Source organism: Oncorhynchus gorbuscha, linkage group LG18, assembly GCF_021184085.1.
Source record: "Oncorhynchus gorbuscha isolate QuinsamMale2020 ecotype Even-year linkage group LG18, OgorEven_v1.0, whole genome shotgun sequence".
NCBI classification, from domain to species: domain Eukaryota; kingdom Metazoa; phylum Chordata; class Actinopteri; order Salmoniformes; family Salmonidae; genus Oncorhynchus; species Oncorhynchus gorbuscha.
Window position 1 is genome coordinate 6,483,715 of NC_060190.1, and position 24,658 is coordinate 6,508,372.

Genomic DNA, 24,658 nt, shown 5'->3' on the forward strand with positions numbered 1-24,658 from the left:
TTGCATTCCATTCATTATGTCGTAAACTAATTATGTGAATTTCTGTTGTGATCTCAGGCCACACCAGTCTAAGTGCAGGACTTTGTTTCTGAAATGGAAGTGTGTCTGAAGTGGCACCCTATTCCCTATTTACTGCACTACTTTGGATCAAAGCTCCTATTAGTCCTGGTCCAAACAAATTAATGCACATCACAGGGAATATAATAGGGTACCATTTCAGACGCAGTCCTGCACTTGGACTGGTGTGGCCTAAGATCACAACAGAAATGCACATAATTACTTTACGACATAATGAACGGAATTGGAAGCAGCAAGAGGACAATTAGACAAATGTAATAATATACTAAGAGTACAAATGTAATAATAATAAGAGTAAAAAATGTGACCATGTAACTATATCTGAAACACTTTTCCTATGTTCCCCATTATTATATCACAGACGGTCAGACAGTGAAAGAGAAAACTCTCAGCCTGTGTCGTCTCGCCAGCCTCCCTCTGTGCTCACCTGTGAAGACACCGACCCTCAAACCACTATCTCCACCTCCAACCTTTGTCAAATGGACTCTTTGGCCCCGGATCTAGATGACACCTCCCCCAACATGTCATCAGACAGTCAGAGAGAGGCAGGAGAGGGCTGGGACAGAGAGCAAGCCAAGCGATTGGAGGAGAGGAACAGATGGTTTGAGGGGGGGATCCCCTTCAGAGAGATGGGCAGCAGATGGGACTCTCTGGATCTGAAGAAAGCCGGCGTACCTGTACCTGTCACTCACACCATGGACGTGGACGTCAACAATAAGTGGGTGGAGTTCGAGAGTCTAACATTCAGGGAGATGAGCGCGCTGTCTCTGATTGGTGCACAGACTAATCAGACCAATCAGACGATTCCTAATCAGACGATTCAGACGACCAGTACAACGGCCCTACAGAGGGAGGTAGATGTAAAACAGTTATTTGTTCATTTGAGTGTTTAACATTTAATAATCATAACGTTTAGAACTGTCTTGTAAAGGTATTATAGAAACAGAGAGGATGTTTTCAATATACATAATGAATAATTTAGGGAATCTTTCCTCACCCTTCTCACATGTCCTTCTCTCTCTCTCTCTCTCTCTCTCTCTCTCTCTCTCTCTCTCTCTCTCTCTCTCTCTCGCTCTGTCTCTGTCTCTCTCTCTCTGTCTCACACTTCCACTTCCTTCTCCTCTCTTTCCCACTATTTTCTCTCTCCATCTCTCTCTCAACCCTCTTCCCGCTCCCTCTTTCTATCTCTCCCCTATCTTCCTCCCCTCTCTATCCCCGTCTTGACCCCCCTCCTCTCCCTCTCTCTCAGGCGCTATCACTCAGGCAGCAGGTGGAGTGTCTGCGTAAGGAGCGTGTGGAGATGGGGATGGAGGTGGACAGTCTGTGTGGCCCCTGGGCCCCCTGCGGCCAGCGTCTCGAGGCCATGGAGGCGGCCCACCGCAGGGACCTGATGGAGCTCCAGGAAAGTCACGCCAGGGAGGTCAGAGAGCTGCAGAGACAGAGAGAGAGCCTACTACAGGAGGAGAGCCAGGCCACGGCACAAGGTGGGAAGGAGAGACCTGTTGGGAGTACTGTGTAATATCATGTAGAGGGTTATGTGAATAATTACACTTTTTATAGGGATGATGTCACAAAGCAACATTTGTTGTGGAACAGATTACCTACCCTCCTGTGTCCTGTCCCTCCCCTCTTCACTTCAATGTTTTCTCTTTTCCTCGTCATGTTATGCCACTTCTGTGCTCTATAGCAGTTGAGGCCCTGAAGGAGGCTTACAGGGAGGAGCTGGAGAGGGAGGTGGAGAAAGCCAGAAGGATGACTGAAGGGGGTGACCATATGGATACTACGCACAGAGGACAGACGTGAGATCCATTCTCTTTAGCCACACATCAAAGTGAAAGGCACCAAAAGAATGTGGAAGAGAAAGTTTTCTCTAATGGGATAACTATCCACCCTGTGCTTGTGTATCAGTGTGGTTGTGCATTCATGCATCTGTGCGGACATGCCCACATGCATGTGTGTTAAACATGTGTTCTTGGTTCTCTACAGGCCCCAGGCTGATGCCCTCCACAGTGAGTTAGACGTTCTGTCAGAGAGATATTCCCAGAAGTGCCTGGAGTTGAACCGGGCCGAGCAGAGAGGAGGAGACAGAGAAACAGAGCTGAGCTGGAAGGACAGAGAGATGGAACAGCTCCGCAGAGAGAACCAGGTCAGAGAGCAGAAAGAGGGAGAGAGAGCAGAGAGAAAGAGAGCAGAGAGAGAGAGGAGAGAGGGAGAAAGAAAGAGCAGAGAGAGAAAGAAGGAGAGAGTGGGGGAGAGAGAGCAGAGTGAGAAAGAGAGCAGAGAGAGTGAGAGCGAGCAGTCTGTCATGAGACTAACTAACAATAAATGAATTATCTAATGAATGTTCTAATTATCAATTTAAGCAATGTACCATACTGTCACACAGTGCAATAGTAGTAAGTATTTTTATTTCTTATTCATGTTTGTCTCAGGAACTGCAGGCTCGTCTGACTGAGGAGATCAGCCGCATGCGCCACTTCATCGCAGGTCAGAGGTCAGGAAATGCCTCCCCTGGCAACTGTGAGCGCAGTCCCTCGGAATTGGAAGTAAGAATAAAGTTTGACATTCTGATTAGTTGTATTGGAAGCAGAACCGGATTCAAGTACATGTTGTATTTGACCATTTGTTATTTAAATGCCTTCTTCTGTGTATGACTATTTTCAAATTCTCAGCCTAAAACAAGTACTTCTATTTGAGTATTTGAATGGTTATTTGTATTTGTATTTTCAAATACATATTTCAAATACCTGGGTTAAATGCATTATGCATTGGAGTGTATTTGAGTATTTCCAAACACATTTCAATATTCAACTGCTTGTTTTTTCAAATAAAGATGATCTGAATACTTGTTTTGAAGTGTATTGAAAAGTAATGGAAATTCCTGAATTAGTATTTGAAACTAGGTCTGATTGGAAGCAAGGCTTACATCGGAGTTGCTCTATTGTTTGGTTTGTAGTTTTGTGCCAGCCATTGGTGATTGGTCATGCTGTAATGTTGTCCTCCAGATGCTGCCATCTATTGGCTGGACCAGATTCATTCAAAATCCTGAAAACTTGCCTCAATGACGTGCTGCTGGGGTCCTAAAAATAACCATGTAGAACAACTAGTACTGGTCATCAGTGACATCGGTGCACTATTCATTCATTGTCACAATACTGGTGAAAGAATTATGGAATAATCTTCATATGGATGAGTATTGCATCACTAAATGCTAAATGACCAAAAATACTAAAGTGATGTATCTGTGTTGCCCTCCAGATGCTGCTACGAGCAAAGGAGATTGAGGCCGAGTACCTACAAAAGGAGATTGGCTGTCTAAGGAATGAAGTGCAGTCTCTAACTAAGGTACTACTGGTTTATTCTGTATCCACATGATCAACCCTTACAAAATCCTGATAGCACACCATAAACACTAAGGTAATTGCATATGGCATTTCTACTGTTCCACTCCAAAACAACCATTCAACCACTATACGTGTTTACATACACACAACAATGTGGATAAGAAATGTCACTCTACTGGTCTCCTCTGTGATGGTCTATGACCCCCTCTAGGAGAAGCAGAGTTTGTGTGACCGCTACAAGGAGGTGTACGTGGAGCTGATTGGAATGAAGGGTCGCAGTGAGCTGGAGATCAGGGACCTCAGGGAGCACCTGAGACTGGCCAACGCAGCGCTTCAGGAGGGGAGTCAAGACACCTGAGACTGGCCAACGCAGCGCTGCAGGAAGGGGGAAGAGACACCCAAGACTGGCGAACGCAGCACTGCAGGAAGAGATAGAGTTGGTGGATGGATAGTTGGATACCTGCTGTGAAGAGCCAGGAAGCCATACAATAGTTTGTTCTTCATTATGGCTGGCTGTGGTTAGCCTGGAATTCTCCAAACTGATATGGTGTTTCAACATATAACAAAGTGAAACCATGCTGAAATGGTGCACATCAATCTGGATTCCAGGCTAGACTTTGGTTGGAGTTATAAGACCAAAGAATGCATGTTTTATAGAATGACAGGGACAACCACAAAATAACACCAAAGAACATACCCCAAAAAATGTGTTGTTATTTTTTACACACGTACACTCTTTATTGAGTAAATAATAAGACACATGCAAAAATGAAGTCTGACTGTGCTGTGACCTCACAATGATATCAAATAATATGTAGTAATCCGTGGCAAGGAGGTGAAAGTGGGACTAAAAGAGTGGAGAGAGAGAAAAAAGGCAATGGGGAGGTGGATCATGATGAGGGCAATCTTCTCCTGTAGGGGGCATCTCTCTCTCCTTCCTCATAGTGGCATGCCATCATTATTGCAAAGCACCCTGGGAAGGAATGAAAATGCAAGCAATGTCAATGGTCATTAATTCTCAGTTGTATTATTTCTCTTCATTCTCTTTTAGATAATCATTGGTACCATGTCAACATGTTCCAACATGACTGTTTGGATTAGGTACATATCATTATGTAAATAAGATGTTGCACGCATGCACTCTAAACTACTGTTAGGGACAATAGTATATTAAAGATATGTTTTAGTTTAGGGTAGCCTATGTGTCACATATGGGACTAGTAATGTTATTAGCCTTTTATACGTCAATAGCTGTATCAATACCTCTTCTCAGTCGTCATCATCATCATCCTCGGGGACGAAGATGTCATGCTCCTCAAGTAGAGCCGCAAAGTTTTTGCTGATCAGAGTTCCCACGTACAGGAAGGGAATCACGACAGCGGTCATGCGGATAAGGCCGAAGGATATCTGGGTGAAAGAAAGAAATTCAGAATATCTACAATCTGAAAAAAGGTTACATGAACTAAAACCGCTAACATCATACAGAAACATGACCACATCAAGCATCATACACAGTATATGGTTCAAAGCCTCAGAGAAGATAACATGGGATTTTTCAGAATGCATAAATCCTCAACAATTTCCTTGATTCACATAATAAATGCAGATTCTCAGGGTGCCATACTCATAATTTTTCTTTTAGAAAAGTTTTAGTATCACAATTCCTTTAAAACAGCTCATATATATTTTGTACATAATTTTTACACATAAAAACAGCATAAAAACATGAAACACAGCAATTGAATGTTACATTTGAATTTGTTAAAAGTACATGTTGTTAAAATGTGTACAAATTATTTAACAAAGGTAAAACATTTTTAAGACATGAGAAACATGTTAAAAAGTCTCTTTGTTAAAAAGCTATCTTCGGTCCATTGTACAGGAGCGGGGTGAGTTGCCTCCTCCTGCTCTCCTGAATCAATCATTGTCCCATCCTTCGGGGCCCAGAGGAGATCCCTCCAATAGGCGCCGCAATGCTGTCCGGCCGTGGCCGCCGGGACATAGGGTGTTGTGGGGGACCCTTCGCCTGGGGTCGAACCCCCCATACTCATAATACAATAAATTATGGATCTGAGATGTTTTATATCCCACAAACAGGCTAAATCAATTGATATGGTCGTTGACCTAAAAATGGACACTCCAATACCCCATGGTATTTATAGTTGTGTTAATGTTACACTGGTATATTCTGTGTAAACCAATACTTTATTACATAAAACATGTATATATTAGCATAATAGTATATTTTTTCGACGAAAAGTGGCTAAAATAATGACAAATTACTTCCGTATAAAATATACACAAGTTCATTGGCTCCCGCAGCTGTCTCTCCAAATTCCTTAAAATGTGATTGGCAAAGACTGCTGTCAATCTGCTCCAAGATTCAGGAACCTCCCACATTATGTGTTGGGTTACTCAGCCTGCTTACTAACCGACTTGACCATGCATGGAAACTCACTTTATCCGGCTTCGGTTGAACACCGCCATTTGCTGTTGATACCACATTTCGACATTGGTTCAGTCTCGCTGTGTTAGACGGTTTCAAGACGATGTTACGGCTTTACTACCCCAGTATTCCTCGATACGAGGTTCCGTGAGAGCCACAAGACAGCTGTCGCCATTTTTCCAGTTTGGGGTGGGCGGGACAGCAATACTATGGGTGTGTTCAGGAGGTATGTCTATCCGTGGTGTTGGCCAAATGCCGAATGCATTTTATGACGACAGCAAAGATTAAACAATAAGATATTAATAAATACATGTAAATCACAATGTATGAACAGTCATATATAGAATAAATAATTCCAGACTTGTTATATTATGTGCTTCTCACACACTGTCCAGTTTAGGCCGATGTGCATTCATATGCCATCTAAGCACACACGCCACCGTGCTTCTACACCTGCATTGCTTGCAGTTTGGGGTTTTAGGCTGGGTTTCTGTACAGCACTTTGAGATATCAACTGATGTACGAAGGGCTATATAAATACATTTGATTTGATTGCGCCTGTACTTGTATTCAGTTGTACTTGCGTTACTTGCGCTAGCATTGACTAACATTTATTATAGCGCTTTTTTCTTTAAAAAAAATAGAAATGCGTACGATATCTGACGACAGAGCGATCAAAATGACGTTGTGTGCCATTCAGCCAACCAGCGCGCGAGAACTGCAGCATTTTGTGCCGTTCAACCAACCAGCATTTCCTTCGAGGCAGAGCGCGATCGGGAAGAGGAGGAAGTAGAAAAATAAAGGACACCGATTTAATAAATACGTTAGAATATGTCTATGATATTTACGGTCTAACAAGGGACTGTGGTTGGTCTCACAACTACCTAAAAACCTTCGGGTTTCCCTCAATAATCCGAATTTGAAATTACACTGCCCGCCACTCAGCATACTGTCCCCTCGCCATACTTCGAGTTGAGAGACTAACGGGGACGGGAAACATTTCGGAATAGGTTTAGCTACCTAATATTTACATTGTAAATTGGTATTACAAACTTGATAATTATAAACGTTAAGGTGGTGGAAGGTCTCAAGAAAAGTTTTTAGCGAGCTAGTTTGTTTCAAACTATTCGTCACGAGAACTTGAGGTTCTCTGAGAAAAGTTGTTCGACGTCCACGAGCCGTCAGAGGCCTGTGGTAGAGGCTGCATGCAGCAGACACCATCGGCTTGCAGTGTGGACATAAACAAGAAACATGTCGGCTCAAGCGCAAATGCGAGCGATGTTGGACCAGTTGATGGGCACAAGTAGAGATGGTGAGTAAACGACGAGCTACATCGTTTCAGTGTCGTTCGATGTTTCGGAGGAAATGTTTTTAACCAGTTGTATCTGATGTCAGCTAGCTAAGCTACCTTAGCCTGGGGGACAAATGGCTAAATGCTAACGACGGCTAACTACTTGTTGTGTTCACAGTAAAGTAAACACAAGGAACATTCCGTTTCAGACCGTGTCACATTGTTGATGTTTGCTAGCTGGGATATTGTTGGCCCACGAGATGATACTGACTGGCTACAGCTAACGTTGGACAGATAGCTAGTTTAACTTTAGCAAGCTAATCTAGTTTTGGTTTCAGGAATGAATGATCCACATGGGCATCCGCACCCAGCGTAATCACAATTTTGGATAATATGAAAGTGGTGTCTGGTATGGACACAGCTATTGCTTCTTGGGATTGACATGACATTGCTCAGCTCACTAACTCTCTCCCCTTGTTTGATTTATTTTCGTGTAGGGGACACCATGCGCCAGAGAATCAAATTTACAGATGAGCGGGTCTGCAAGAGTCATTTGCTGGACTCCTGTCCTCACGACATTCTCTCCGGCACTGTGAGTACATGACATCTTACTTAGTCCAGGGGATCCCAAACTTTTTTGGCCCGTGACCATATTTGGTTATATACATTTGTAATTCTTTGGGGCTTAGACAGTCTATTACAAATCAGTATTTCAATCTGAAGAAAGGTTTGAAGTATTGGGAAGTTCAGAAGATCAGGCAATAATTGTTTATGCTCTTCTGTGTAGAAAATAACATCATCATTGATTTAGTGCCTGGTCTTGTCCACTCTGTTCTATTGTGTCCTGCCATTGTAGAGGGATACAAAACGAGCGCACATTTTTTTATTTATTTTATTTTATTTTTTAAAATTTTTATTTCACCTTTATTTAACCAGGTAGGCTAGTTGAGAACAAGTTCTCATTTGCAACTGCGACCTGGCCAAAATAAAGCATAGCAGTGTGAACAGACAACACAGAGTTACACATGGAGTAAACAATTAACAAGTCAATAACACAGTAGAAAAAAAGGGGAGTCTATATACAATGTGTGCAAAAGGCATGAGGAGGTAGGCGAATAATACAATTTTGCAGATTAACACTGGAGTGATAAATGATCAGATGGTCATGTACAGGTAGAGATATTGGTGTGCAAAAGAGCAGAAAAGTAAATAAATTAAAAACAGTGTAAAAACAGTATGGGGATGAGGTAGGTGAAAATGGGTGGGCTATTTACCAATAGACTATGTACAGCTGCAGCGATCGGTCAGCTGCTCGGATAGCTGATGTTTGAAGTTGGTGAGGGAGATAAAAGTCTCCAACTTCAGTGATTTTTGCAGTTCGTTCCAGTCACAGGCAGCAGAGTACTGGAACGAAAGGCGGCCAAATGAGGTGTTGGCTTTAGGGATGATCAGTGAGATACACCTGCTGGAGCGCGTGCTACGGATGGGTGTTGCCATCGTGACCAGTGAACTGAGAGTCCTATTTTTCAGTGATGGGATCATAATATTATGTAGCTTAAACGGTTCTAAAGATAGATCCACATTTTGTAGGAAGAAAACAGTAACCGCTGTTTATTACAATCACATCTAGAGGCTACAAAGTTTACTGACGTAACCCCGGTTCTATGAACCAAGCACGATGTATTTATTGTATTTTGGGGTTCTCTCGTGACCCCTAGTTTGTGAGAAACTGTCTTTGTCACAATGGTTGTGTGTAGTAGTGTTTTATAGAACACAATGTCAATTGCACTCCAGAGTACAGGACTTTGGTACAGCATTGAGTGAATGATTTAATGGATGTTTCTTGTCGTTGTATAGAGAATGGACCTGGGAGAGTGTGTGAAGGTCCACGACCTGGCCCTCAGGGCTGACTTCGAGATCGCATCCAAGCAACAGGAGTACTTCTTTGAGCTAGATGTGAGTCATGTTGGACTGTCACCTACCCAGTATACATGTTTACCACACATACACACACACACGTTTCCTCTGCATGCAAACTCCATGTGATCTGTTGATCAATGGATTGTCTCTTTCTCTCCCTCTTTTTCTTTTCTTCTGTTTTGTCTCCATGTAATATCTATTGATGCTTTTTCTCTAATCTGGCGTCTTTAAACTCTCCTCGTCATCCCCTGTCACCGCAGGCTGCTGAGCACCTTCAGTCGTTCATCGGTGACTGTGACCGCAGGACTGAGTTAGCAAAAAAGAGACTGGCTGAGACGCAGGATGAGATCAGCGCTGAGGTTGCCGCCAAGGTGACCGACCCCTGTTGTTTGTCTTACTTAGATAGTTCCCCACATGCTCATTAGGTGAATTGACACTATAGTTGGAATCCAGTTCCATGGTATGTGTTGTTCTCCTGGTTTTTCTAGATGAATGTATCTGATTAATTTCAGAAAATGACATTTCAACCGTGTATAAGAAACTGTAATTAAAATGAGATTCTTGTTGCTCTGGTTGTCAACGTGTCATAATTCTAACCCTTTCTCTCTGGTATCAACAGGCTGAGCGGGTCCACGAGCTGAACGAGGAGATCGGTAAGCTGCTGGCTCGGGCAGAGCAGCTGGGGGGCGAGGGCAATGTGGAAGAGGCACAGGAGGTCCTGGAGAAGGTGGAGAAGACTCGCACAATGAAGAAGGAGGCAGAGGTCAGTTGGCAGGGGGTCAAGGATGGTTGTGGTCACAACCAATCATAGGAGCTAGGAATTGTACTGTGATTAAATAAAGATGAACTTGTTAAAACATTTTTATATATGTGTATTTGTATGTATATACAAACCTGTTTCAGCAAGGCCTCTTAGATGTTTAACAGCCAGGTATAAGAGGAATTTCATATGTGCACTCAAAATAATCCCAAAAGTCAGTGAATATCAGTCATTTGAAAGTGGGTCAGGCATTTGTGTACTATGTCCTAATTAACGTTAGTCTTCAACACCGCAACATACGCACTAAGAACTTTGCAGTGTCCTAGTTCTAATGTCAATCTGGTTTACTGTTGCTTTCTCCCAGGACGTATACAGGAACTCGATGCCGGCGTCCAGCTTCCAGCAGCAGAAGCTCCGGGTGTGCGAGGTGTGCTCCGCCTACCTAGGTCTCCATGACAATGACCGCCGCCTGGCTGACCACTTCGGAGGCAAACTGCATCTGGGATTCATTGAGATCCGGGAGAAGCTGGACAGGCTACGGGTGAGACACACCATATCAGTAGTCAGAACCGAGTAGGATATCACTAGTTATGACGCTTACCTTGCTTTTCGGGAAGTGTAAAACCTGAGTTGTCTGAGCACAGTTGTTGCGATGGATTTGTGTACTTAGTTACATGTTTTTTTTTTCTGCTACAGAAAGCCGTTATGGATAAGCAAGAAGGATTGCGTCTGAGAAGAAGGGAGGAGCGTGAAAAGGAGGAAGAGAGCGCAAAGGAGTGGGAGCTGGAGCGAGAACGGGAGAGGGAAAAGGAGAGGGAAAAGGAGAGGGAGCGCGAAACTGAACGTGTACGGGAGAGGGAGAGAGAAAGAGAGAGGGGGGAAAGAGATCGCCGGAGGTGAGCTAAATATAACTTGTTCAGACATCAAACAAATGCTTCAAAATGCTCGTTCTCTTGTATTTTAACATTACACTTTGATATATTTTTTTCACAGGACAAGATCAAGAAGCAGTGAACGATACAGGGAGGGAGGCAGCTCATCCTCCCATCGCTCGAGACGACACCGCTCCTCTCGTCCCCGGGAGGAGGGAGGAGGAGAGCGGGACAGGGAACGGGAGCGTAAGCATAGACACAAAGATGGGCATCGCTCGCGCTCACACTCTCACAGGAGCAAGAGGAAGAGGTGAGGCCCAAACAGACAGACAGGAACTTTGATGTGATACTTAGAAAATGGCAGATAGCCCTTATGTCACTAAAATCAAGCACCAACTAGAACTGAATGAAATCAGGAGGTACTACTACCTTTTTTATTTTACCAGGTTGCCTGAACAACAAAAACGTGGATGTTTTCTTTCCGTTGAAAAATATTTTTCTACATACCTTGTGCCCTAATGAACACGACCCACAAAGCCCTTATGTCACTAAAATCAGGCAGCAACTTGATTAAAACAGGGAGGTACAACTACCTTTTTTATTTTACCTTAATTTTACCAGGTTGCCTGGTTTTGCCAGTTTTTACATTGTAAAATGTTTTGCTATACTGTGTGTGCCCTAATGAATAGGTTTAATTTTGTTTGTCTATCATCGGGTGCTTGATCTTTGACCAATTCCTGATCTGTTTCCTTCTACCCAGGTCTTCCAGGGACAGATCCTCACACACCCGAGACAGGGAACCCCGCTCACCATCTCAGCGCTCTCCATCTGGGCGTTCACCCTCAGGGCGCTCCCCTTCCCAGGAGAGATGGAGGGAGAGCGGAGGAGAGGGCCCACCCCGCTCCCGGGAGCAAGACGACAGGCCTGAGCCCATGACGAGGGAAGACCGGGAGAGATCCACCTCTCCAGAGATGATGGCCAGGGGGAGAGAAAGAGAGAGATCTCTGTCACTAGAGAGGGATAGACGTTCCAGCTCAGATGGGGAGAGGGAGTCGGGGGAGATATGATACAGAGGGGGACATCCGAGGTCATGTTAGAGCAGGGGGGGTTTAGAAAGATGGCGCAACAGCCCATTCTAATGGGCTCCTTACCCCTTCACCTGAGCCATAACCCTTAGATGTTTGCAGATATATAAGATGGAAGCAATATGGTGGAAGCTACACTGCTTATACCTATCCAGACCTTTCACATCCGCAATCATCAAAGGTTTATGGCCAGGTGGGAGGGAGTGAATTGGGACTGGCTGGAAGGGTCCAGGAGGGTGGTGAGTGACTGTGTTCATTCATGTTGAAGTGCGACATAAATTGGGCGGAGAGGAAAAATTGAGACAAGGAAATCAGGATGGGAGCATGCAGAGATAGTTGGTGGAGCTTTCGATTGGGATGAATGGGAAAGACCTTGAACGAAAGGAAGGAGGTTTGACTGGGAGCAACACTGTATTTCATGTAATAATTGGATATTGGGATGGGGTTAGTAGAGGGAGATGGAAGTTCTACCCATTTAAACATTTTATTTTAGAAATGCTGTTCTGTTTTTTCTATCATCATTATGATTGACAATGTTGATGCTGTTGTCATTTTCTGGGTTCCAACATGGATCAAAGATCGGTTTCATATGGGGGAGCGCGTATGGTGTGTACAACTATGATTTATACACAAACGGTGATGAACAACCACATCCTTTGAAAGATAAACATGCTTGAGAGTACCACTTAACTCTTCACACTAATATGGACATGTAGAATTCAATATAGTTGACAACGTACACAAGAATTTTACATACTGTTACTTTATTGGTATTCAGAAGAAACCCATGAACAGACACACACACATACACACACACACAGTCCTTTTGCTGTGAGTCAAGGTGGATGTTTGGGGGATCTACCTTGCTGTGCCATCTACAAAGTCAATAAAAGTCCTGCTTCCATTGTGACTCATGTTTCCTGTCCATTCTTAATGTTGGAATCCTTAGTTGATACACAAAGCAGACACCCTTTGGTAAAAAGCTGAGGGATGGGCCAGGAGAACTGTAACCTTTCAAATTCATAGCTATGGATGCCAGGACTGACCAATCCATGATATAAACAATTATGTTAACAATGCATAACCTCAAAACACGGTTAACATTTTGTTTATTAACATTGGAGTATAACAAGCTTAAACTTGCTCATGAGGCATTTATACATTACATTCAAGAATTAATGGATATGTATCATTCATAAGTTTAAAAAAAATGGATGTAGCAACTATGGTTTCTACCTTTACTGTTTAGCAAAGAAATATTCGAATTTTGTGCAAAGTGGAGGTAGCAGCAGGATTACATTTGTGTAAGTCGCTCTGGATAAGAGCGTCTGCTAAATCACTTAAATCTAATGTAAATGTGTAGTTACACTTTTTAGACAGATGGCAGTCGTGCTCCTTAAAATGGCAGCAGAAGAAGACGTCATGACGTTTAACGGAAGTTTGAAATTACGCGCCACAAAAGTAATGGATAAATTATTTTATTCCACCATAACATTGGAGTTGAGTATGAATTGTAGTTATTTAGCGACAGGATTGCTGAACGCTTTATAACGCAATTTGACTTTTTGGAAGTAAAATGTCTTTACTCAAACCATTTAGTAGACATACTGGACTAAACACAGCCAACATACTGGTAAGTGGTCCTGTAAGTAACGTTGGCTAGTAAACGTAACTAATTACCAAATATTATTATCATTAAACCAATTGTGACATTACTGCTATCCAGATTATTGATACATTTAAATAAACAGAAGTCAATATTTGTATCTATGTTTAGACACACCGCTAACTCACCCGTTGTTACTCAATGAATGTGTTTCTTATTTCAGGTGGTGGAGAACGAAGAGCAATTTCAGCAAAAGTTAGCTGACACTGTTGTTCTTCAAGAGAAGACTGTCAATGTCAATGTGTAAGTACTGAATTGAGTTCTCAACTAGCGAGCTAGGTAGGGGTTTTGACTAGATGGTATACAGCTACGGACGGAAGAGGCTGTTCGTAGCATGTTAGGAGATTTAGGTTTAAAAAAGGATTAGAGTTAGCTAAAATGCTCTCCTAACCTGCTACGAAAAGTCACTTGACGAAAGTAGCGGTATACCATCTAGTCACAACCCTTCGAACAGTCGTGTCTTCTTTCTGTACCAGGAGGTTGGCCAGAAGCCTCCCACTACCCATGGAAAACGAGGAGTCTCGGGCCACGGATAGATCTGGTGGTTTTCATCATTCACCTAACCTCAGAGCTCAGGTAATTCACATACAGACAATGAGAACCATCCATAGGGAGATGGACCTATTGTGTGGCTTTACTGGCCTCTTCTTCCAGTGGTAATGCTACTGCTTTTCTCTCTCCTCAGCTTCCAGTCAGCAGAAACCTCCCTCAAGTATTTAGACCCAGGTTACTTCCAGGGCAAAGTCTGCTTCCTGGTTACCAGTGGTAAGGAAATGAACTCGCCTGTCTATCCTTCTCCTTTATCCATCTTTCATCAACACTTATCACAATTATTATATTATTTTTTTTATTTGTACTTTTACCCCGTTTTCTCCCCAATTTCATGGTATCCAATTTGTAGTTAGTCTTGTCTCATCGCTGCAACTCCTGTACTCCGAAACACAACCAAGCCGAGCCATACTGCTTCTTGACACAAAGCCTGCTTAACCCGAAAGCCAGCCGCACCAATGTGTCTGAGGAAACAAAGGTTATGTATGTAACCACGGTTATGTGAGCAATATGGATCACTCCAATATATTGGTATCACTCCGCGGCGGAGGGATACATCCGAGGTGAGGATTTACACCCTGTGTCACATTTGCACCTGTGTCACAGCTGGGGTCCGCCCCTATATATAAACCTCATGGCTGCGACACACGTTCTCTACATAATTTTTGAGGTGCCTCTATTCTTTTTATTTCACCTTTATTTAACCAGGTAGGCCAGTTGAGAACAAGTCAAGTCTCATTTACAACTGTGACCTGGCCAAGATAAAGCAAAGCAGTGCGACAAAAACAACAACACAGAGTTACACATGGGATAAACAAATGTACAGTATAACACAATAGAAAAATCTGTATACGGTGTGTGCAAATGAAGTAAGGAGGTAAGGCAATAAATAGGCCAATAGTGGCAAAGTAATTACAATTTATCAATTTATACTGGAGTGAGATATGTGCAAGTAGAAATACTGGTGTGCAAAAGAGCAGAAAAACAAACATGAGGATGAGGTAGGTAGTTGGATGGGCTATTTACACATGTGCTGTGTACAGCTGCAGCGATCGGTAAGCTGTTCTGACAGCTGACGCTTAGTTAGTGAGGGAGATATAAGTCTCCAACTTAAGTGATTGTTGCAATTTGTTCCAGTCATTGGCAGCAGAGAACTGGAAGGAAAGGCGGCCAAAGAGGTGTTGGCTTTGGGGATGACCAGTGAAATATACCTGGTAGAGGTCGACCGATTATGATTTTTCAACGCCGATACCGATTAATCGGCAATTTAATTAATTTTTTGTAATAAGGACAATTACAATAACACTTTTAACTTAATATAATACATTAATAAAAATCAATTTGGCCTCAAATAAATGACATTTTGTTTTTCATTAATTTTAAATTTAAATTTAGTTTAAATAATGCAAAAACAAAGTGTTGGAGAAGTAAAAGTGCAATATGTGCCATGTAAAAAAGCTAATGTTTGAGTTCCTTGCTCAGAACATGAGAACATATTGTAACGACCCTAATATAATAATATATGCCATTTAGCAGACGCTTTTATCCAAAGCGACTTAGTCATGTGTGCATACATTCTACGTATGGGTGGTCCCGGGGATCGAACCCACTACCCTGGCGTTACAAGCGCCATGCTCTACCAACTGAGCTACAGAAGGACCAGGGTTTATAAGCGCGGAAATCGACTCTGCCACACGAGCATGCTTTTGCGGCACAGTCAATAGCTCGCCAGACCTCGGGCTCGAAGGTCGAGGGTTCAAGACTTGCTCCTTGCTGTTTCATTACATTGGTGTCAGAAGTGATCGGACCTCGCATCCACGACAGTGCGTGTGCTTAGCCGGTGAGCGCGTTCCTGTAAGACGTAGAGCCACAAGCTAGCACAAGGACACGCTCTTTGAAAGGAGGGAGTAGTGTAACGACCCTGGGTTTATAAGCGTGGAAATCGACTCTGCCGCACGAGCATGCTTTTGCGGCACAGTCGCTAGCACGCCGGAACTCTGGCTCAAAGGTCGAGGGTTCGAGACTTGCTCCTTGCTGTTTCATTACAATATGAAAGTTGGTGGTTCCTTTTAACACGAGACTTCAATATTCCAAGGTAAGATGTTTTAGGTTGTAGTTAACATAGTATTTATAGGACTATTTATCTATACCATTTGTATTTCATATACCTTTGACTATTGGATGTTCTTATAGGCACTTTAGTATTGCCAGTGTAACAGTATAGCTTCCGTCCCTCTCCCTCGCCCCTACCTGGGCTCGAACCAGGTACACATCGACAACAGCCACACTTGAAGCAGCGTTACCCATCGCTCCACAAAAGCCACGGACCTTGCAGAGCAAGGGGAATAACTACTCCAAGTTTCAGAGCGAGTAACATTTGAAACGCTATTAGCGCACCCCGCTAACTAGCTAGCCATTTCGGTTACACCAGCTATAGGCTGATAGGCTTGAAGTCATAAACAGCGCCGTGCTTGTGAAGAGCTGCTGGCAAAATGCACGAAAGTGCTGTTTGAATGAATGTTTACGAGCCTGCTGCTGCCTACCATCGCCCAGTCAGACTGCTCTATTAAATATCAAATCATAGACTTAATTATAACATAACACACAGAAATACGAGCCTTCGGGTCATTAATATGGTCGAATCTGGAAAATATCATTTCGAAAACTAAACGTTTATTATTTCAGTGAAATACGGAATCATTCCGTATTTTATCTAACATTTGAAACGCTATTAGCGTTATAAGTCTAAATATTCTTGCTACATTGCACAACCTTCAATGTTATGTCATAATTACGTAAAAGTCTGGCAAATTAGTTTGCATTGAGCCAGGCTGCCCAAACTGTTGAATATATCCTGACTCTGCATGCAATGAACGCAAGAGAAGTGACACAATTTCAACTGGTTAATATTGCCTGCTAACCTGGATTTCTTTTAGCTAAAAATGCAGGTTTAAAAATATATACTTCTGTGTATTGATTTTAAGAAAGGCATTGGTGTTTATGGTTAGGTACAGTCGTTGAACGATTGTGCTTTTTTCACAAATGAGCTTTTGTTAAATCATCCCCAGCGTTCCATCGATTATATAGAGATTGATTGTTTTTTTATAAGATAAGTTTAATGCGAGCTAGCAACTTACCTTGGCTTCTACTGCATTTGCGTAACAGGTAGGCTCCTCGTGGAGTGCAATGAGAGGCAGGTGGTTAGAGCGTTGGACTAGTTAACCGTAAGGTTGCAAGATTGAATCCCAGAGCTGACAAGGTAAAAATCTGTCGTTCTGCCCCTGAACAAGGTAGTTAACCCAGTTAAATAAAGGTGTAAAAAAAAAAATCGGCATCCAAAAATAGTGATTTCCGATTGTTATGAAAACTTGAAATCGGCCCTAATTAATCGGTCGACCTCTAATACCTGCTGGAGCGCGTGCTAAATGTGGGTGTTGCTATGGTGACTAGTGAGCTGAGATAAGTCGGAGCTTTACCTAGCAAAGACTTATAGATGACCTGGAGTCAGTGGGTTTGGCGACGAATATGTAGCAAGGACCAGTCAACGAGAGCAGTATTATGGGGCTTTGGTGACAAAACGGATGGCACTGTGATAGACTGCATCCAATTTGGTGAGTAGAGTGTTGGGGGCTATTTTGTAAATGACATCGCCGAAGTCAAGGATCGGTAGGATAGTCATTTTTACGAGGGTATGTTTGGCAGCATGAGTGAAGGATGCTTTGTTGCGAAATAGGAAGTTGATTCTAAATGCTTAATGTGAGTCTGGAAGGAGAGTTTACAGTCTAACCAGACACCTAGGTATTTGTAGTTGTCCACATTTTCTAAGTCAGAGCCGCCCAGAGTAGTGATGTTAGTCGGGTGCGGGCTGCGAGCTGCGATCGATTGAAGAGCATGCTTTTCATTTACTAGCTTTTAAGAGCAGTTGGGAGGCCACAGAAGGAGTGTGGTATGGTGTTGAAGCTCGTTTTGAGGTTTGTTAACACAGTGTCCAAAGAAGGGCCAGATGTATACAGAATGATGTCGTCTGTGTGGAGGTGGATCAAAGAATCACCAGCAACAAGAGCGACATCATTGAAATATACAGAGAAAAGAGTCGGCCCGAGAATTGAACCCTGGGGCACCCCCATAGACTGCCTGAGTTCCGGACAGCAGGTCCTCTGATTTGACACACTGAACTTTATCTGAGAAGTAGTTGGTGATCCAGACAAGACGGTCATTAGAGAAACCAAGGCTGTTGAGTCTGCCGATAAGAATACTGTGATTGACAGAGTCGAAAGCCTTGGCCAGGTCGACGAAAACAGCTGTACAGTACTGTCTTTGTTTCCTAGTTTCCAAGTACTGACAGTGTTTCCTAGTCTCAGTGCAGTGGGCAGCTGAGTGGAGGCACTCTTATTCTCTATGGACTATACAGTGGTTCTAGCACCGTAGAGGATTGGAGTGATCCACATTGCTCACATAATCGTGGTTACATATGTAACCTTTTATGTTTCACTATATTGGATCACTCCAATATATTGGTATACCCGTACCAGATTAGTCGGTGCTAGAGGGTCCTGGCCAGACAGCGGCTTAGTCCCAGTGCTGAACCAAGACGCAGGGACCTTCAATGTGGAAGGGGGGGTCCCAAAACAGTCCCCGGAAGTGGAGGCGACACCCAGGACCGCTGAATCCACTGCAGAGGGAGGCGCTACATTTACCTGATAGTACCTAGCAAAGGTGCAAGAGGAAGCCCAGCTGGCCGCAGCACAGTTCTCCTAGAGGGGCACTCCTCTCAGTAGAGCCCAGGATGCAGCCACACCTCGTGTTGAATGTGCCACCACAGATCCCAGCACTGGCATGCCAGCCAGGCGATATGCTGTCGTAATCGTGTCCACGATCCTGTGAGAGAGCCTCTGCTTTGATAGCCCAGCCCCCAGGACTCTCACCATAACAGACAAAGAGCTGGTCTGTTGTTCTCACTGACCATGTCCGCTCCACATAGGCAGCCAGTGCCCTCGCAGGGCACAGCATGCCGGAGGGAGGCCCAGACTCCCCCGCCACTGCTGGGAGGTCATAAGCAGACAGGATAAAAGGGATGTTCACATGCCTGTCTGACACAACCTTCCGGAGGACTGAAGAGTTGGGGCGGAGAGATATACTCCTCCCCCAGTGTCCATACTTTAGCACGCAGAACTTACTGAAAGAGCATGGAGCTCACCCACCCTCTTCATGGAAGTAATTGCTACCAAGAAAGCCACCGTTTGAAAGGTGGCTTTGCCAAAGCTGCCAAGACTACATTTAGATCCCAGTTCACCATTGAGCGGGTCCTAACTGGACACAGGCGACAAACCCCCTTCAAAAACCTGGAGACCAAGGCAAGGGATGGCGTCCCACTGGCCTGTCCATCCACCCCACAATGCAGGCAGATATTGCGGCCAAATACCCTCTCAGTGTTAAGGCTGCCAAGCCCTCATCCAAGCGAGACTGCAGGTATTGGTGAACATACGGCACCCCACATGACTCGGGCACAACCTCAATACCAGAGCACCAAAAGCAGAACAACCGCCGGCACAACTGGTATGCCACGGTTGTAGCCGGCGCCCTGTGCCCTGCATGGTGTATATTACACACTCCTGTAGTCCTAACATGGACCATTGGTACCGTTCAGTGGCCAATCCCACAGACTGAGGCGGTGTGGCATCGGATGCCACAGAGTTCCCCGGCCTGAGACAGCAGGTCTGGTCTCAGGGGAAGTTGCCACGGTGTCCCAGACAACAGTAACAGGAGAAGGCTGAATCAGGGTCGTTGGGCCAGTATGGGACCACCAGAAGCAGACAATGCTCTGATATCCTGGTTCTGTCCAACACAGCCTGGATCAGGGGAAAAGGGGGGAATGTGTAAAGCTTCAGCCCTAGCCAATCGTGAGCCAGAGCATCCAAGCCCAGATGCCCTGGTGGCTCCAACATGGAGTACCACAGGGGGCAGTGTGCATTGTCCAGGGAGGAAAATGGGTCCCCCTGCACCCTCCTGAACTTGTCCCACAGGTGCTGCACCACCTGGGGATGTAGGCTCCAATCCCAAGTTGGCGGGCCCTCCCTCGAGAGCATATCCGCTGTCACACTCAGGATGTCAGATATGTGCGCTGCGCGTAGAGACGCTAGACGTACCTGAGCCCAGAGGAGCGCCTGTGCTATAAGATTGAGGCAGTGTGACCTCAGTCCACCCTGATGGTTGATGTAAGCCACCACTGTGGTGTTGTCTGTTCTCACCAGGACATGTCTTCCTTTCAGATGTGTAAGGAAAGACCGCAGGGCCAGCAGTACAGCTCAGCGTTCTTGTGTATTGATGTGCCTGCTGCTCCAAGGGGGTAGCCAACAGCCGCTGGCCAACCTGACCTTAGTCACACCCCCCCTGAGCCGATCTGGGAGGCGTCTGTGCTGACCAGCTCCCGGCGGTACGCCCTCAGCATCTCCACCCCACCTGAGAGAAAGGAGCGACAGCACCACCGCAACAATGCCCTGAGGCCCTGTGCGGTCACCCGCAGCTGACGGTGACGGTGGCGCTTCGGGTGCAGCCGGTGGGAGTTGAACCACCGTTGAAGAGGCTGGAGGAATCATCGACGAGGCCGCCATGAGCAAGTCCAACAGGCGTTGTCAGGGCAGATACCACCCGCCCCTGCCGAAAGTGGTCAATAAAATCGCCTGAACCCTTCTGGTGGGCAGGCGTGCTCTCATGAGGACTGAGTCCAGCTCCATGCCAATGAAGGCCACCCTTTGGGGGGGGTGTCAGATGACACTTCTTGTCGTTTACTGTAATGCCCAGCCCGCCAATGTGGGTCAGGAGTATGTCGGGGCACAAATTAGCCCATCGTCCAGGTAATTGAGGATCAACAATCCTCGGGACGTGAGTGGTGCCAGGACAGCATCCATGCACTTTTTGAAAGTGCGGGGTGCCAAGGAGAGGCCGAAGGGAAGAACCATGAATTCGTAAACCGTCCCTTTTGAAAGTGAATCGGAGGTACTGCCAGTGAGCTGGGTAAACAGGAACATGAAGTACGCATCCCCAAGGTCCAGCGTCACAAACCACTGGTCCTGGACACAGCCTGCAACACGCGGCTGGGGATAGCATGTGGTACCTCAGTACATTCATGTACCCATTGAGGTTGCGAAAGGTCCAGAATCGGTCAAAACCCTTATTCTCTTTTTGAGACCAAAATAAGTGGAGTAGAACCCACCTAGCTGTTTTGATGTCTCAATCCTGCGGATGGCATCCTTGTCGAGGAGGGAGGAGATCTCCAGCCACAGGGTTTTCTTCAGGGGGTTGGCCACCGTGGTGACACGAAAGGCACCTGAAGGACGGGGGCCGGAATTGGAGTCGATACCCCTCGAGCATTGTGGACAACACCCAGGGGGACTCCACACCCTCCTCCCACTTTGCCCTTTGAGACCGGGAGAAGCGGTCAGGAAGGGTGTGTCAGGGGTCCTGTCGGGGCCCGCCTCTCCTCTGGCGCCCTGAGCGCCTGGGTCTCCCATGCAAGTCCCTGTGACGGTTGACACCATCACACCTGTAACAAAGGGAAGCCATAAGCTGAACCAAGACAAGGCCACGGAGCAGGGGTCAGACGCCCTGGGAGAGCTTATGTTGTGACCACTTTGGAGGAATAGGTACCCGGTGAGGGATAAATTACCCAGCACCTCTGCAAAAACTGGGGATGACCCGTGTGGGGGAAAAACAGGCTGTTGCTTCACTGCACGCTGTGCTGCTCCCATTGTCGTCCCTTAGCACAAGGTGATGGGGCAGGAGAGGGACCCTCTGGAGCAGGGAAAGCAGACAAGACACCTCCATCACTTCACGGAGGAGCTCCTTGTCACCTCATGCCCCAGTCCAGGACTGGCAGCAGATGGGCTCTGCCTGCGGTGGCTCCGGCCTCGCTTCCTGGGAATGGTACTGGGCCCGGTAGAGGGACTAACAGCTCGCTGCCGCACCACTCCTGTGGGAGGGAGCTCGTCCCCAGCCTGAGCCCGAGCTTGGCCAACACACTCACGCATGGCCTCCAATTGCACCAGGTGCAGGCATTCTGAGAACACCACACCAATCATCACACCTGCCACAAAGGGAAGCCATAAGCTCAGCCAAGCCAACAAGGCCACGGAGCAGGGGTTTGGCGCCCTGGGAGAGCTATGTCGTGACACGCTTGGAGGAATAGGAACCCGGTGCGGGATAAATTACCCAGCACCTCAGCAAACACCGGGTAGATTCCTGTGGGAAAAACAGGCAGACAGAAAAACAGCAACCAGGTAATGTATTTTTATTTATTTTTTGCCAATATTACCTATCGGTTTCATATCCAAGCAGTAAAAACAGAACCATATGGAGTAAGACCTGTTAAGGAACTCCAAAGTTAATGTCTCAACAATGGAAAGAACTCCAAAGTCAATGTCTCTTAGTGGAAAGCCCACTACGATACTCTTACACTCTGATTTGATTTGATTTGCAGGGGAAAGAACATGCAGGATAATTAACAGAGAACCAGCAGCATGTTAAGGCAATTCACAACACACACAGAACAAGCCAGTCGGCAAGTTGTGTAAGGTCATTTACAGTTTGTGGCAGCAAGAGCCACCAATATATTAATGCACACGGATTTGTAGTGTAACGCAAATGAAATGCAAGCATGACAAACCACGGGCGGAAGATACAGATCAACCATGCACAGCGAGTGGAGCACTGAAGAGGGACTGGCCATGTGGCCAGCTGCTCCAGGCCGCAAACAGCCAGTGAGTATACTTCCACGCAACATATTACACTTACCAGTGACTTACCAAGCGAACTTCAGAAAGTTTGTACCTCAAAACATACAGACGTCCGCCGATAAAATGAAGGAGAACGTGACGCGGCCATGGGGTCTATATATAGGGGCGGACCCCAGCTGTGACACAGGTGTACACAGAAGTAAATATCAAAATCCTCACCCCTGATGTATACCTCTGCCGCAGAGTGATACCAATATATTGGAGTGATCCAATATAGTGAAACATAATACCGTACACCTGGCAACCGTGTCAGCGTGCATTGCGCCTGGCCCGCCACAGGAGTTGCTAGAGCTCGATGGGACAAGAACATCCCTGCCGGCAAAACACTCCCCTAACCCGGACGATGCTGGGCCAATTGTTTGCTGCCCCATGGGTCTCCCAGTTGCGACAGAGCCTGGACTCGATCCAGGATCTCTAGTGGCACAGCTAGCACTGCGATGCAGTGCCTTAGACCACTGCGCCACTCGGGAGGCCCTTGCTTATCACATTCTATCATCATTATATTGAAAGATTTCTATCACCTGTGTTTCTGTGGTGTGTCTGTGTCTCCTCCTCCAGCTCGTAATGTGTCAGTGCCCCCTGAGCGGCTGGTCTCTGTGAGGACGCTGGCTGCATCCCTCCACTGACCCCTATCGTCATGCTACCAAGGCAGCAGCTACTCTTCCTGGGGTCTGGCAAAATTAAGGCAGTTATACAATTTGAAATAAAACCTGATTTATTTGTATTTAACTAGGCAAGTCCGTTAAGAACAAATTCTTATTTACAATGACTGCCTACCCCGGCCAAACCTGGACGACACAGAGACAACTGCGTGCGAGAGCGTCGCAAAATAAATGTAGAAATCCTTGTTATTCAATTATTGCACCCACACTGCTCGCGCGCGCCAACGAGCATCTGCGACGCCAAGGGCTAAAATAGAACTCATTCCTATTTCTGACGCAGATCGCGCTGCAAGTCCTGCATCTCCTCATTGGTTTATAGAAGCAGGTACCCACGTGGGTGAATGAAAAATAAACTGTTTTGCCTTGTAGTCGTGGTAATACAATGAAAGTTTAGATGTGATCACCATATAAGTTAAACGATGAAAAAGCCTGGAAGGAGGAGAGATGACGAGAAACGATTCGGTTGGCCGTTTTATGTGTGGATTAATTGTCGGAGTAGAGGTCCTTGTGCATTTCAGGTTAAATAACAACTCAATGTTTATATGCCAGGACAAATTAGCTCGCAACAGCAAGCTAGCTAAATAGGATAAATTAACGTTAGCTAGCAGGTGCAAGCTAACTGGCTAAATTGCTATACACGTTTAATGCTTTTCGACATGTCCCCAAATGAATGTCATTGGTTCAGAGTTTGTTTTGATATTTTAACCTGCTTGTCGTGATCACGTTTGGTGTGTGGGGGCAAAATAAATGTATACACGATAGCGCACACGCGCAGCCGGTTTGGGTTCCGTGTTAGGGTCTCCCAATCATGTCCGCTGTTCCATAGGGTGTATTTTTATGTTTAAAAATAAATAAATCAGATTATACTGCTTCTATCAGTTACCTGATGTGGAATAGAGTTCCATGTAATCATGGCTCTATGTAGTACTGTGCGCCTCCCATAGTCTGTTCTGGACTTGGACTGTGAAGAGACCATCTCTTGTGGGGTATGAATGGTTGTCTGAGCTGTGTGCTAATTGTTTAAACAGACAGCTCGGTGCTTTCAACATGTCAATACCTCTCAAAAATACAAGTAGGGATGAAGTCGATCTCTCCTCTACTTTGAGCCATCCAAGGGCCAGCCGTGCTGCCTTGTTCTGAACCAATTGCAAATTTCCCTATGTCCTTCTTCGTGGCACATGACTGAACAGTAG

At 45.3% G+C, this 24,658-nt stretch overlaps 2 protein-coding genes, 1 long non-coding RNA gene and 1 pseudogene across 4 annotated transcripts in view; 3 read left to right on the top strand and 1 right to left on the bottom strand.

Moving 5' to 3' along the window:
• The window catches only part of LOC124003916 (TRIO and F-actin-binding protein-like), a 10,929-nt gene extending 6,316 nt beyond the window's left edge, over nt 1–4,613 (top strand). The window contains exons 7-13 of one of the 2 annotated variants that reach the window (XM_046312565.1): nt 440–932; nt 1,328–1,562; nt 1,766–1,877; nt 2,065–2,224; nt 2,511–2,624; nt 3,337–3,423; nt 3,634–4,613. In XM_046312565.1, coding sequence (XP_046168521.1) covers nt 440–932; nt 1,328–1,562; nt 1,766–1,877; nt 2,065–2,224; nt 2,511–2,624; nt 3,337–3,423; nt 3,634–3,780 — 1,348 coding nt within the window. In that variant the 3' untranslated portion in view covers nt 3,781–4,613. The remainder of the gene's footprint in view (nt 1–439; nt 933–1,327; nt 1,563–1,765; nt 1,878–2,064; nt 2,225–2,510; nt 2,625–3,336; nt 3,424–3,633) is intronic. The other variant, XM_046312566.1, reaches the window with a different exon arrangement.
• On the bottom strand, nt 4,136–6,081 carry LOC124003919. The gene is made up of 3 exons (XR_006833295.1): nt 5,881–6,081; nt 4,686–4,829; nt 4,136–4,395 (listed from the first exon to the last, which is right to left on the bottom strand). It is a non-coding gene; the product is annotated as an uncharacterized LOC124003919 (long non-coding RNA).
• Nucleotides 6,082–6,591: 510 nt separating this feature from the next.
• On the top strand, nt 6,592–12,706 carry LOC124003917 (putative RNA-binding protein Luc7-like 2). Its single transcript, XM_046312568.1, has 9 exons — nt 6,592–7,180; nt 7,657–7,751; nt 9,017–9,115; nt 9,340–9,450; nt 9,699–9,842; nt 10,204–10,380; nt 10,536–10,735; nt 10,833–11,021; nt 11,472–12,706. The coding sequence occupies exons 1-9, from the start codon at nt 7,120–7,122 to the stop codon at nt 11,776–11,778; spliced, it is 1,383 nt and encodes a 460-aa protein (XP_046168524.1). The 5' UTR covers nt 6,592–7,119; the 3' UTR covers nt 11,779–12,706.
• A 530-nt stretch (nt 12,707–13,236) lies between these two features.
• On the top strand, nt 13,237–23,956 carry LOC124003918 (annotated as a pseudogene).
• Nucleotides 23,957–24,658: the final 702 nt, after the last annotated feature.

Bases quoted from the DNA above. Each gene is read 5' to 3' on its own strand.
- LOC124003917 (XM_046312568.1), top strand. From the start codon at position 7,120: ATGTCGGCTCAAGCGCAAATGCGAGCGATGTTGGACCAGTTGATGGGC. The intron at 9,451-9,698 runs GTGACCGACCCC...TGGTATCAACAG, and splicing joins GCGCTGAGGTTGCCGCCAAG to GCTGAGCGGGTCCACGAGCT. The intron at 10,381-10,535 runs GTGAGACACACC...TTTCTGCTACAG, and splicing joins AGAAGCTGGACAGGCTACGG to AAAGCCGTTATGGATAAGCA.